Below are 15,654 nucleotides of genomic sequence, written 5' to 3' on the forward strand. Positions count from 1 at the left end.
TTTGCAACATAGTTCACCTTTTTTTTCCTTCAGGCTCCACTAGGAAAAGTGTGATTAATCTCATTGTTAGACATTCTTGGAATTTCAACATCTACATAAAGAATTGCTTGTCCAAGACAGTCTCCATAGATGGCAGTTCTTAGTTCCCATAGAATTTTGTATGAATAGTATTTCTGGTTTTATGCTTCCTGTCCTTGGAGTATTTCTGTTTAGTACAATGTGTCCTGGCTTACTATAACTGGGTCAGATATTTACAGCCTTGCATTCAGAATACAAATAGCCTGAACATACATTCAAGAATTTAAGGATACGTATGATTCCAAATACAGTTAAGCAGCACCCATCTCATTGGAGACCATTCCAAAAACATTAAATTGTTAGTTGTGGGATATCTGTTGGTCAGGGTATCAGAACATCTTTGCTTTTAAAAGGTGTTTTGGGACCTTTTCTATTCAACGGAACAGACAGACCAATCCTGATTGAACATTGTACTTGAAGGACAGTATCTCTGACAACTCAGTTCTCCCTTAGCAGAGCATTGAAGTATTAACCTATATTATGTATTTGAGATCTATTACGAGGCTTAAATCCACAACTATTTTCCTCAGAGGTAAGACTGCTAATGCTGAGAGAAGTATTGCCTTTTAATGGATGATGCAGCCATAATCGTGCATCATGTATACTATAAATCATTGTCCTGGTAGGTGGAGAAAATCTACTTCCATATTATTGCTTACATCTGAGTTATAATTTGGATCCTGTGTTACAGATTCTTTCCGCAAATTGCGATGAAATTGAAAACTATTTGTATGGAAATCAAGTGTGTGCATACAATTTTAAAAGTATTAGTCACTCTTCCTACTTCAATATGAGAAAAGGTTAAAACCAAGCTCTAACTGAGTCCAATTAGGCCAACTGTGAAAACATTACATTGCCTCCTCCACTGCAAACTGATTTTTGCGTCGATGTTTCAGATTAGATATTAAATCTTCAGGCAACCTTTCTGTAATTTGAATTTGTATAAACATGTTGAATATATTTGTCATGAGCAGTAAATATTTAACTTGGAGGCCACTTCACTGTTTTCAACTAGAACATAGAAAGGCTGTGATTTCATGTGTTTGTAGTTATTATTATCTCTTTTATTATCTATCCTCTTCCTCCTTTTAAGATGGTGCATCTCCAATATGTAGGGCGTGCCAATTATCCATGCTACCCATGCCACAGTTATTATTCCAAACCCAAATTCACATTACAGGAAAGTTCAACATTGAAATGAAGCTCCCTGAAGAGTGATCAGATTTCCAGCTGCTTCATTTGGCAATCTATAAAAGCAAAGAGTTTCTTTCATGCCAAATACAGATTTGTTGTCTCTTATTCCTTTCTTCTCTAATATTCAGCTCTGTCAGCCCTTAAACGTAGAACTGTCCAACCAGCATGGACACTTCCTACAACTGCTACCAAGGTCATTTTGCAATTGGTGACAAGAAGTATGGTTGCTCAGAATTATGCAAAAATGTCAGTCTTTGCTGCATGCTCATTTCACTTTACTGTGGATTGGATGAAAACTGGCTCCATCCAGACCAGCCAGTAACTTTGAGCTGGAGCAACCATAACACGTAAACACATTTCTAAAAAAAAAGCAGAAAAATGCCAAAACCAGTACCAGTAGGACTATAGTACAGGACCCTATCAGAAGAAAATGTTCCCAAATTCACCATATAGATTTTCAGCGAGAAATTAGACAGAGAGTTGAGTGGAAGGAAGACAAAATAAAACCTGTAGACTTGTAAAGCATACATTAGGAATAATTCTAATAACAGCACTGGTAGACACTAGTAATAGAGATAATTACTGTACAGGCAAACATTCACACACTTTCATATTTAATTCAGGTTAGTTGTAGTAACGAGGTGCAGTAATCTTGAAAATATAGAACTTCAATTGGATAAATGAAGATTCAAATTCTGTGAAGCTCAGAACAATATCAAACTGAGTTAAAGTCACTACAACAAAATATCATTCTGTTGTTCAGTTTTGGATATCTCCCAGATCACAAGACTGAATTTATTAAAAAGCATCTAATAGTTTTAGGTTCATTTATTTTTTTAAAAAAAGCACCAGTACAAAAAGACAAAACAGTAGAACATTTTCTCAGTCAGCTTAACTTATAGCTTGTACAAAATAAAGAATACATCAGATATTTTGGAAAAGTTTATAAAAAGCAGTCAAAATAACCAAAATAACATTACAATTACATCACAACCTGCAAAAACTAAGTGTGAACACAGATAGTAAATAGCGATGAGCAGACTGTAGGAAACTAATAAGGGAAACCAAATGCTTATAGATTTATGGAAATAGTGATAGTGGCATGTTCATATTTCATACAATATTTGAGATGACTATTTTGGCACTACAGAAATCTTCACTGCATTCTTATGTCAGCAACCTGAACACAAGCACAGTAGTGAACCCAACCCTCAGAATGTAAAATTAATGAACGTGCTAAAATGAATTCTAATTCCTATCAATTTATCTACCAGATTCATATCAAACCCTTTACTAGGAGGCTTTAGTTTTTAAAACTGCAAACTCTAAAAACACATTTGCATAACTGTCAAACAATTGGCTTAATAAGCATGACACTACAATATCTCAAGGAGTTTATCTGGCAGGGAAGGAAAGTATCAGGTTTGATCCCCAGTTTGCACTAAGTTGCTAAGTGCCAGCAGTAGTGGGGCAGGGAAAAATAAAAGAACCAGCTACTGGTCCTGATATCAACCTGGTCACCACCTACTGGATTAGCATGTCTAGGCACGGTGAAGATCAGAGTCAGGTGGGATATCCCACACTGAAATAACCTTCCAATATGACGACATGCTACCAAGACAGGAACAGAAAAAGGACTGTGAGTTTGCACTAAATTAACACCAATAAATTTTAGAAGAAACACAAAATTCCATTAGTTATAACAATGATTCTCAAACCAAGTTGTAATTCTTTTTTAAAAAATTAAAATCAAATTTAAAAATTGATTATTGAGGTGACATCATGCCAAAATTGACTGTCACCACATCAATAATTTACAATATTGACTATGGCTGTGAATGTTGGATAGATCATACTTGTGTGAAATTCATTTGTCAATAACACTGAAATTACAAAATGCATCTTTACTGAAAAAAGAAACAGTAAGTGAGGATACCAACTGGTTATATTCCTGTCTGTGGCATGCAACACTCAATATGCAGCACCCAATAATGTCACTCAAGCTGCCAGTGCTACCCACAGATACATGGAATGAGGCACTCTTGTCTCAAGTTGGGGAGCCCATTTTAGAATGCCCAGAGTGAGTAATGTGGATAAATTACATGGAAAATTAGATTGTAAACTAACATAACAAAATGGTCGAATGCGTGAGAGCAGTGTTCCAAGCACTACCCCCCTGTTTAACTTCATTGTGGGAATTACAACATTATAGTTTAAAAACTATTTACAACTATTTGACTTTAAATTATTCAACAATTATTCACTAAAAACTACACTTCATTCTTTTCTTATCTGCAACAAACTTTCTGAAAATGCAGAATTATTTTGTTGTTCAAAAAGGTTGTTTAAGTTAGTTTAAATGCTTCTACCAGAATTTATACATGAAAGCCCAAAACATTAATGGATGTCAGTTGCATTTTTAAAAGAAATATTATTCCAACCAGATTCATTATACAATTATTCCCTCCCTAATGGGCGCAGCAGTGCAATTATCTGTAATATGTCATTAGTGAATATCCACATATCCGATGTTAGTCGAAATCTGGTCTGTGCCACACAGAAACATTCATACAAATCATAAGGTTTTACAAATAATTTCAGCAATAATATTCTATGCTAAGTCATAATTCTTTTTATCTCAAGAAATAGGTGAAAATATTGGTAAATTAAATCAGTTGAACACATCCATTTTGCCATTGATCAGAAAGATTGGTATTAATTTCTAAGATGCACAAATGGTCCGAATCAGTACACAAAATTAAATATTACATTAAACAGTTAAGAGCATCAAATTAGTGTCAGACATATGATAGAATTGTAATTAAATATTGATCTCAATCAGGTTGACATGGCTCTTGTGTCAAAACAATAGTATTTACTCAATGTTGCCACACAGCGTTCAAATATATAACGCATTCGTCTGTTTGAATGTATTGATGTTCACAGTGTTGTTAAAACAGTCACTATTGTAGAGCTTGTTAATGAATATACAGCTGAGAAGGTAAAGTGGCAATGCATACCCTATGATTTAGAATGTTATAGGGTTACTGCAGCATTTATGTGTCTGTCTGCTTCCACCTTACACAGTCCAGAAACTGATGATTTTGTTGTGAGAACTGGTGGCTCGTCTTCACCTGGGGATGAAAAATCACATGACATGTTAAAATTAAGTGGTGCACTGTAAGAAACTGAACCCAAACTAAGATTTTGGCACATTCTAGTCAAGGACTCAGATGTGGAATGCACTGCTTGAAATTGTGGCGAAGGCAGATTCAATTCCACTTTGGGAATTGGACAGTCATCTAAAGCTATGGTAGATGCATGGAAACACCATCATTGAAACGTTCCCCTTCAAGCCACACACTATCTTGACTTGGAACAATATCACCACTCCTTCTTTGTTACTGCTTCAAAATCCTAAAACTGTCTTCCCAATAGCAGTTTGGGCATCCTGACACTCCAAGGTACAAGAAGACAACTCATGTCCTCTTTCTCCAGGTAATTAGAGATGGGCAAAAATTGTTGGCCAAGCCAGCAATGTCCACATCCCATGAACAAATATAAAAGAAGTTGCAGGTTTACAGGGAACAGACAGGTGAGTGGAATTAGCTGAGTCGCTCCTGTGAGAATGCAGTAATTCCTCACCCCTCTCAAAAAAAAATCAGAACATTAATTTCTGCACTTAAAAATAAATTAGAAGTAACTTTCTAGTATGTCTCCTAATATAGTAAGTCACCGTGGAAGTAAATGAACCAGTACCATAAGAGAGAAAAGCAGGGGGTTAAATCATATGGGAAGTTTCTATGAGAGCTGGCACAGGGTTGAAACACTGACTGTACAGTTATATGAAATCAAACAATAATTGCCATCTTTTCTGTCCCACGGATGAGTTTCAGCTCACTAATAATTTACTAGGGTGGATTTCCCCTGTCAGTTGTCTAGCAACAATACACGATTATGTAATGATAACTCTGAGAAGACATTATGTCATGACATAACTACAACACATTGAAAATGGATAATTATGAAGGAAGAATTAGTCAGAGAACAGCAGGAAATTTGCTAATGTAATCCTGCTAAGGAATTAACCTGCACCACCACATTTTTCTCTTCCATACTAAAACTGTCTTCACTTAAAGCATTCATATCACTCTATTCTCTTCCTATTCATCCAGATGCTTCTTGAATGCTGCTATTGTGTCTGCTTCCATCACCTTCTCTAGTAACATGTTCCAGGCACTCACCAAGTTTGTGTGAAAAACTTGCCTCACACATCTCTTTTAAACTTCCCTCCTCGCGCCTTGAACCTGTGTCCCCTCGTAATTGACCCCTTCATTGCAGGAAAAGGCCTCATACGTTGCACTCTAGCCATGCCATTCACAATCTTATAAACGTCAACCACCTTCGTTCCAGTCTAGTTAATCTTTCTTCATAGCTAAAATCCCCCACAGCAGGCAACATCCAGGTTACCTTTTCTGTATCCTCTCCAAAACATCCACATCCTTCTGGTAGTGTGGTGACCAGAACTGTACGTAATAGTCCAAGTGTGCCCTAACTGAAGTTTTATAAAGCTGCAGAATAACTTGCTTATCATTATACTCAATGCTCCTTCCAATGAAGGCAAGCAAGCCATAAGCCTTTCTTACTACTTATCTACCTGCACTACTGCCTTCAGTGATCTGTGGACATGCACATTCTGATCCCTCTGCATATCAACACTCCTAAGGGTTCTGCCATTCACTGTATAATTTCCACCTGCACTTGACCTTCCTAAATGCATCACCTCACATTTGTCAGGGTTAAACTCCATCTGCCATTTTTCTGCCCATACCTCCAATGATCTTGCTGTATCCTCTGACAATCCTCCACACTATCCACAACTCCACCAATCCTTGTGTCATCTGCAAACTTTTGAATTAGACCAGCTATGTTTTCCTACAAACCACTGATGTAGATCATGAACAGCAGGGGTCTCAGCACTGAACCATGTGGAACACAACTAGTCACAGCCCTCCTTTCCAAAAAGTATCCTTGCACTGTCACCCGTTGTCTCCCATGACTAAGACAGTTCTATATCCATCTTGCCAGCTCACCCTGATACCATGTGACTTCACCTTTTGTATCAGTCTGTCATGAAGGACCTTATCAAAGGCTTTACTGAGGTCTATGTAGACAACATTAAGCACTTTTCCCTCCAATTGTCTTCGCCACCTCCTCAAAAAACTCAATCAAGTTAGTGAGGCATTACATCCCCCACACAAAACCATGCTGTCTCTCGCTAATAAGTTCATTTGCTTCGAAATGCATATAGATCTTATTCCGGAGAATCTTTTCCAATAATTTCTCTACCACCAACATGAGACTCACAGGCCTGTAATTTCCAAGATTATTCCTGCTACCCTTCTTAATCAATGGGAAAAATTGGCTATTCTCCAGTCCTCTAGGACCTCATCTGTGGCCAAAGAGGATATAAAGATGTCTGTCAAAGCTCCAACTTGTTCTCTTGCCTCCCTCAATATTCTGGAATAGATCCCATCAGGGCCTAGGGGCTTTTCTACCTTAATACTTTTTAAGACTAACAATACCTCTTCCTTTTAAATAGCAACTTGGCTTAGAAACTCGACACTCCCTTTCCTGAGGTTATCCTCCACCACTTCCGTCTATGCAGTGAATAACAACACAAAGTATTTGTTTAGGACCTCACCTAACTCTTCTGTCTCCATGCAGATTCCCTCCTTTGTCCTTAAGTGGGTCAACCCTTTCCCTGGTTACCCTCTTGTTTTTTATATATAAAAAACCTTGGGATTCTCCTTAATCCTGTTTATTAATTACTTTTCATGACCCTTTTACACCTAATTCCTTGTTTAGGTTCTTCCTTATTTTCTTTATATACTTCAATGGCTTTGTCAGTTCCCATCCTCCTAGACCTAATATATACTACCGCCGCGACATTAACCGCCTCAACGTCTCCACCCCTCTCACCCACTCCAACCTCTCACCCTCGGAACGTGCAGCCCTCCACTCCCTCTGTTCCAACCCCAACCTCACTATCAAACCGACTGACAAGGGAGGCATGGTAGTAGTTCGGCGCACCGACCTTTACACCGCTGAGGCTAAATGCCAGCTCGCGGACACCTCCTCCTACTGCCCCCTTGACCATGACCCCCACCTCCCACCACCAAACCATCATCTCCCAGACCATCCATAACATCATCATCTTAGGGGATCTCCCATCCACCATCTCCAACCTCATAGTACCACAACCCCGCACCGCCTGTTTCTACATCCTGCCCAAAATCCACAAACCTGACTGCTCCGGCTGACCTATTGTCGCAGCCTGCTCCTGCCCCACCGAACTCATCTCTGCATACCTTGACACAGTCCTGTCCCCCTTAGTCCAAGAACTCTCCACCTACATTTGGGACAGCACCCACACCCTCCACCACCTCCATGATTTTTGCTTCCCCGGTCCCCAAAGCCTTATCTTCACCATGGACATCCAGTCCCTGTACACCTCCATCCCCCATCATGAAGGACTCAAAGCCCTCCGCTTCTTCCTTTCCTGCCGTACCAACCAGTACCCTTCCACCGACACCCTCCTTCGACTGACTGAACTGGTCCTCACCCTGAACAACTTCTCTTTCCAAGCCTCCCATTTCCTCCAAACCAAAGGAGTAGCCATGGGCACCCGCATGGGCCCCAGCCAAGGCTGCCTCTTCGTAGGATATGTGGAACAGTCCATCTTCTGCAGCTACACTGGCCCCACCCCCCACCTTTTCCTCCACTATATCGATGACTGTATCGGCGCTGCCTCGTGCTCCCACGAGGAGGTTGAACAGTTCATCCACTTTACCAACACCTTCCACCCCAACCTCAAATTCACCTGGACCATCTCAGACTCCTCCCTCCCCTTCCTAGACCTTTCCATTTCTATCTTGGGCGACCGAATCAACACAAACATTTACTATAAACCGACCGACTCCCACAGCTACCTAGACTACACCTCCTCCCACCCTGCCCCCTGTAAAACGCCATCCCATATTCCCAATTCCTTCGTCTCCGCCGCATCTGCGCCCAGGAGGACCAGTTCCAAAACCGTACAACCCAGATGGCCTCCTTCTTCAAGAACCGCAATTTCCCCCAAGACGTGGTCGACGATGCCCTCCACCACATCTCTTCCACTTCCCGCTCCTCCGCCCTTGAGCCCCGCCCCTCCAACCGCCACTAGGACACAACCCCACTGGTCCTCACCTACCACCCCACCAACCTCCATGTACAGCGTATCATCCGCCGTCATTTCCACCACCTCCAAACGGACCACACCACCAGTGATATATTTCACTTCCCTCCCCTATCAGCGTTCCAAAAAGACCATTCCCTCCTTGACTCGCTCGTCAGGTCCACACCCCCCACCAACCCAACCTCCACTCCCGGCATCTTCCCCTGCAACCGCAAGAAATGCAAAACTTGCATCCACACCTCCCCCCTTACTTCCCTCCAAGGCCCCCAAGGGATCCTTCCATATCCGCCACAAATTCACCTGCACCTCCACACACATCATTTATTGCATCCGCTGCACCTGATGTGGCCTCCTCTATATTGGGGAGACAGGCCGCCTACTTGCGGAACGTTTCAGAGAACACCTCTGGGACACCTGGACCGACCAACCAACCCAACCACCCCATAGCTCAACACTTCAACTCCCCCCTCCCACTCCACCAAGGACATGCAGGTCCTTGGACTCCTCTGTCGCCAGACCATAGCAACACGATGGTTGGAGGAAGAGCGCCTCATCTTCTGCCTAGGAACCCTCCAACCACAAGGGATGAACTCAGATTTCTCCAGATTCCTAACTTCCCCTCCCCCCACCTTGTCTCAGTCAAATCCCTCGAACTCAGCACCGCCTTCTTAACCTGCAATCTTCTTCCTATCTTTTCCGCCCCCACCCCACTCCGGCCTATCACCCTCACCTTGATCTCCTTCCACCTATCGCATTTCCAACACCCCTCCCCCAAGTCCCTCCTCCCTACCTTTTATCTTAGCCTGCCGGACACACTTTCCTCATTCCTGAGGAAGGGCTTATGCCCGAAATGTCGATTCTCCTGTTCCTTGGATGCTGCCTGACCTGCTGCGCTTTTCCAGCAACACATTTTCAGCTCTGATCTCCAGCATCTGCAGTCCTCACTTTCTCCCCTAATATATACTTCCCTTGTCTTTCTGACTAAGGTCATAACATCTTTGGTCATCCAAGATTCATGTAACTTGCCATACCTATCCTTCTTTCTTGCAGGAACGTGCCACTTCTAAACTCTTATCAACTGCTGTTTGTAATACTCCCACATGTCTGATGTAGATTTAGCCTTAATCAGCCACTTCTAGTCAAAATTCTCCAGATCTTGCCTAATATTGCTGTATTTGCTTTCCCCACAATTTAACACCTTCACCAAAAGACTGCTGTTATCCCTATTCATGAGTAACTTAAAACTCACTTAAAACTTAAAATTCTGGTCACTACTCCTGAAATGCTCCTCCACTGAAACTTCACTCACTCGGCAGGACTCATTACTCAAAACCAGGTCCAGTACAATGCCCTCCCTGGTTGGACTGTTTACATACTATGCCAAGAATTCCACCTGAATGGTCCTTACAAAAAGTCTGCCCCATCCAAGCCCCTAATACATAGCGAGTCCAAGTTAATATAGGGAAAGTTAAAATCACCCACCGCAACCCTGCTGTTTTTAAATTGTTCCAAAATCTGTCTAAATTTCGTTTCCTTTGTTTGATAGAAAATAAAATAAGATTCCGAAGTAAAAATGTTTAGAAGTCACTAACTGATGCTACAATTATACAGCTAATGGCAATTCAAAAATGTTGACTACAGAACGTTTAAAGTAAGACTGACTCTTAAAGCACCCGCAGTTCTGATAAACTTATATGAAGTAATCATCTGATCCAGAATGTGTAAATGAGCTTTGCTGACTGAGGGCAAACCAGCACATACTAATCCCAAGCTTGAAAAAGTATAATCACGGATATGCATTGCAAGACCTCGTCAGTTCTCCAGAAGACGATCTTTATAAATCATCCTCTTAGCTAAAATGTATTTGGGCAATAAAATAATAAAAGTAAGGTAAGCAGTAGCACAATGAAAAAGGAACTATTTTCTTGAGGAACCCAGTTAATCAACTGTTGATAAGATCTAGGTTATTTATCAGTTTATTTATACTGAGTTTTCAAAAAAAAAAATGTTGGTATAATAATGTAAAGGAGAGACATGCATTGTCACATTGTAACAACAATTTGCAGGTAAAAAAAGTATCTTTAATGTAGTAAAGCATCTGAGGTACTCAACAAACATGTCCTCAATAATAACACCTTTGACGTCAATCCACAGGAGGAGATATCAGGCACATGACCAAAAGTGTGCTCACCGAGGCAAATTCAACAAGCACCTTAAGAGAGTAGAAAGAGTGGACAAGTTTAGGGAGGGAATTCCAGCAGTTAGGGTTCTGAGGAGTGATTGCTCAACCCGAAACGTTAACTCTGATTTCTCTGCACAGATACTACTAGATCTGCTGAGCTTTTCCAGCAATTTCTGTTTTTGTTTCTGACTCCCAGCATTTGCAGTTCTTTTGGTTTTTATTCCAGAATTTATTCCAGGATTTGGCAACAGAAGGTACTGCCACCAATAGATTAGATTAGATTAGATTCCCTACAGTGTGGAAACAGGCCCTTCAGCCCAATCAGTTCACACCGACCCTCTGAAGAGTAACCCACCCAGACCCATATCCCCCTGACTAATGCACCTAGCACTATGGGCAATTTAGCATGGCCAATTCACCTGACTTGCACATCTTTGGACAGGGGAGGAAACTGGAGCACCCGGAGGAAACCCACGCAGACATGGGGAGAATGTGCAAACTCCACACAGACAGTCGCCCAAGGCTGGAATCGAACCTGGGACCCTGGTGCTGTGAGGCAGCAGTGCTAACCACTGAGCCACCGTACTGCCCTAAAAGTGGAATTACTAAAATCGGAAATTTGGAAGAGGCTAGAATAGAGCAGGATAGCTATTTCACAGACGTGTATGGAGAAAGGAGGTTACAGAAATAGGGAGGGGCAAGGCCATGGAGGGATTTGAAAATAAGGATGAGGATTTCATAATCGAAGTATTGTCAAACCATAAGGCAATATATGTCAGTGAGCAGATGGGTGAATGGGACAGGATTTACCACAAGTTAAAATACCACAAACAAGGTTGAGCAAATTTACAGAAAGTAGAGGATGGGTGACTGGCCACTAGAAGGAACAAAATGCACAGGTAAGGTTTTCAGCAGGAGGGTGAGCTAAAGATGAATTTGAGTTCGGCTATGGTTAGCACTGCTGCCTCACAGCGCTAGGGACCCGGGTTCGATTCTACCCCTGGGGCCTGTCTGTTGGAGGTTGTACATTCTTCCTGTTTGTGTGTGGGTTTCCTCTGGGTGCTCTGGTTTCCTCCCACAGTCTAAAGATGTGCAGTTTAAGTGAATTGGCCATGCTAAATTGCCCATAGTGTCCAGGGATGCAGAGGTTAGGTGGATTAGCCATGTCAAATGCAGTGTTACAGCAATAGGGTAGGATGGTGGGATGCCCTTCAGTGGGTCAGTGCAGATTCAACAGGCTGAATGGCCTGCTTCCATAATGTAGGGATTCTATGAATGTTACAGTGAAAGAAAAGCTATTAAATAGCAAGTTGTAATGTCAACCAAATTTTTAAAATTCACTCTTGGAGCATTTATTGCCCACCTCCAGTTGCCCTTGAGAAGGTGGTGATCAGCTGCCTTCCACATGCTGTAGGTTAATCAACAATTGCCTTAGGGAGGGAGTTCCACAAATTTGACCCAGTAATAGTGAAGGGACAGTGACATATTTCTGAGTCAGGATGGAAAGTGGCTTGGAGGGGAACTTGCAGGTGGTGGTGTTCCCATGTATTATGCTGCTCTTGTCCTTCTAGATGGATGTGGTTGTGGGTTTGGTAGGTGGTGAATTTCTGATGTGCATCTTGTACATGGTACACACTGCTGCCACCAAACATAAAGTATTTGAAGGTTTGATCAATCAGAGTTCCAAATTCCAAATCATAATTCACCTCATCATCGTCCAGAACACTAGCTAAATATAGTTTAAGTGATTATTTAAATACAGTATTGCTGTACTATATGTTTACAAAAATAACATTTGGTCTAAACAGATCAACAACTTCATTAGTTATGGAAGATGAATAGAACACACATCATAAAAATATACATTCTCTAATAATCATGTAAAATGTTCGTGGAAGAAGAGAGAAGAAGAAATAACACTATTCCCCATGGCATTAACCAGATTAAACAATTGCTTATTTCAAATTATAAGATGATAAATATTGAAGTGTTTAAGAGGATGGCACCCCAAATAGATGTTAGACAAATTCCCATTGGAGAGGGTAGAAATTCAAGGATAACTTATACCAAGGCATTAATTAACGGAATCAAGGATTTGGGGATAGGATTTCACTTTTAAATTTGTAATTTAATCTAATGAAAAGTTTAATTTAAAAGGGGGGTGATTAATAATGAATGATATCAAATTGATTGGTCTTAAGGACATCTTTAAAGACTAATTTTGACACTACTACTTTTCATTTTTATTTCTCTATTTATATATTGCACCAAGAGAGGCAATAGAGTCATAGAGATGTACAGCACGGAAACAGACCCTATGGTCCAATTCGTCCATGCCGACTAGATATCCCTACCCAAACTAGTCCCACCTCCCAGCACCCAGCCCATATTCCTCCAAACTCTTCCTATTCATATATCCATCTGAATTTTGAGAAGATCTGTAGCTCAGCTTGAGGTTCTGGATGTAGGTTTGCTCGCTGAGCTGAAAGGTTCATTTTCAGATGTTTTGTCACCCTACTAGGTAACATCTTCAGTGAGCCTCCAGAAGAAGCACTACTGATGATTCCTGCTTTCTGTTTATATGTTTGGGTTTCTTTGGGTTGGTGATGTCGTTTCCTGTGGTGATGTCTTTTCCTGTTCTTTTTCTCAAGGGATGGTAGGTGGGGTCTAACTCGACGTGTTTGTTGATAGAGTTCCGGTTAGAATGCCATGCTTCTAGGAATTCTTGTGCATGTCTCTGTTTGGCTTGTCCTTGGATGGATGTGTTGTCCCAGTCAAAATGGTGTCCTTCCTTATCTATACGTAAGGATACTAGTGAGGGAGGGTCATGTCATTTTGTGGCTGGTTGATGTTCATGTATCCTGGTGGCTAGTTTTCTGCCTGTTTGTCACAGTTCTTGCATGGTATTTTGTAAATGACATTAGTTTTGCTTGTTGTCTGTATAGGGTCTGGATATACCCATCCAGATGCCTTTTAAAATGCTGCAATTGTACGAGCCTCCACCACTTCCTCTACTGGCTCATTCCATACACTTACCACCCTCTCACCCTATATCAATGCCCTCTAGTTCTGGACTCCCCCACCCCAGGGAAGAGACTTTGTCTATTTGTCCTATCCATGGCCTTCACGTTTTAGAAGCCTCTGCAAGGTCACACCTCAGCCTCCGACACTCCAGGGAAAACAGCTCCAGCCTATTCAGCCTCTCCCTTTAGCTCAAATTCACCAACCCTGGCAAATCTTTACCGAACCCTTTCAAAGTTTCACAACATCCTTCTGGTAGGAAGGAGACCAGATTGCACGCAATAATCCAAAAGTGGCCTAACCAATGTCCTGTACAGCCGCAACATGATCTCCCAACTTCTGTACTCAATACTCTGACCAATAAAGGAAAGCATACCAAACGTATTCTTCACTATCCTATCTGCCTGTGACTCTACTTTCAAGGAGCTATGAACCTGCAATCCAAGGTCTCTTTGTTCAGCAACATTCTCTAGGACCTTACCATTAAGTGTATAAGTCCTGCTAAGATTTGCTCTCCCAAAATGCAGCACCTCACATTTATCCGAATTAAACTCCATCTGCCATTCTTCAGCCCATTGGCCATCTGTTCAAGATCCTGTTGCAATCTGAGGTAACTTTCCTCACTGTCCACTACACCTCCAATTTTGGCGTCATCTGTAAACTTACTTACGGTACCTCTTATGCTCACATCCAAATTATTTATAGCCAGTTCTGTATCCAAATGGCTAGTTCTCCCTGTATTCCATGAGATCTAATCTTGCTAACCAGTCTCCCATGGGGAATCCTGTCGATACTGAAATCCATACTGATCACGTTTACCACTCTGCCCTCATCAATCCACTTTGTTACTTCTTCAAAATCTCAATCAAGTTTGTGAGACATGATTTCCCCACGCACACTGCCATGTTGATTATCCCTAATCAGTCACTGCCTTTCCCAATACATCTACATGTACATCCTGTCCCTCAGACTTCAACAACTTGCCCACCACTGACGTCAGACTCACTGGTCTATAGTTCCCGGGCTTGTCCTTACCACCTTCTTAAACAGTGGCACCACGTTAGCCAACCTCCAGTCTTCTGGTATCTCAGATATCTCAGCAAAATATCTCAGCAAAAGGCCCAGCAATCACTTCCCTAGCTTCCCAGAGTTCTAAGGTACACCTCATCAGACTCTGGGGTTTTACCCACTTTTATGCATTTCAAGTAATCCAGCACTTCCTCCTCTGCAATATGGACGTTTTTCAAGATGTCACTATCTATTTCCTGGAATGTAGAATTTCCCTACATTCTATACCTTCCATGTCCTTTTCCACAGTAAGCACTGATGCAAAATACTCCTTTAGTATCTCCTTCATCTCCTGCGGCTCCACACAAAGGCCACCTTGCTGATCTTTGAGGGGCCCGATTCTCTCCCTAGTTACCTTTTTGTCCTTAATGTACTTGTAAAAACCCTTTGGATTCTCCTTAACTCTATTTGCCAAAGCTATCTCATGTCCCCTTTTTGCCCTCCTGATTTCCCTCTTAAGTATACTCCTACAGCCTTTATACACTTCTAAGGATTCACTCGATCTATCCTGTGAATACCAGACATAAGCTTCCTTCTTTTCTTAACCGAAGCCTCAATTTCTTCAGCCATCCATCAGTCCCTATCACCCTAATAGGAATATACTGTCTCTGGACTTTCATCATCTCATTTCTGAAGGCTTCCCATTTTCCAGCCATCCCTTTACCTGCAAACATCTGCCCACAATCAGATTTTGAAATCTCTTGCCTAATACCATCCCCCCACCCCCCACACCCCCACACCCCCCAACCCCCGCCCCGCCCCACCCCCCCCACCCCCCCACCCCCCACCCCCTTCTCTCTTGCCTCCCTTTCTATCCTTCCTGTAGCATTTGTATCCTGGGACATTAAGCTGCCAGTCCTGCCCATCCCTG

General features: G+C 41.8%; 1 protein-coding gene across 1 annotated transcript in view; it reads right to left on the reverse strand.

Annotated features, from left to right (window-relative positions):
• Positions 1-2,122: 2,122 nt before the first annotated feature.
• il17rd (interleukin 17 receptor D) overlaps positions 2,123-15,654 on the reverse strand; it is a 98,781-nt gene continuing 85,249 nt past the window's right edge. The window contains exon 12 of the mRNA XM_072582336.1: positions 2,123-4,406. Within this exon, the coding sequence (XP_072438437.1) occupies positions 4,309-4,406 (98 nt within the window). The 3' untranslated portion in view covers positions 2,123-4,308. The remainder of the gene's footprint in view (positions 4,407-15,654) is intronic.

Source organism: Chiloscyllium punctatum, chromosome 12 (assembly GCF_047496795.1).
Source record: "Chiloscyllium punctatum isolate Juve2018m chromosome 12, sChiPun1.3, whole genome shotgun sequence".
NCBI classification, from domain to species: domain Eukaryota; kingdom Metazoa; phylum Chordata; class Chondrichthyes; order Orectolobiformes; family Hemiscylliidae; genus Chiloscyllium; species Chiloscyllium punctatum.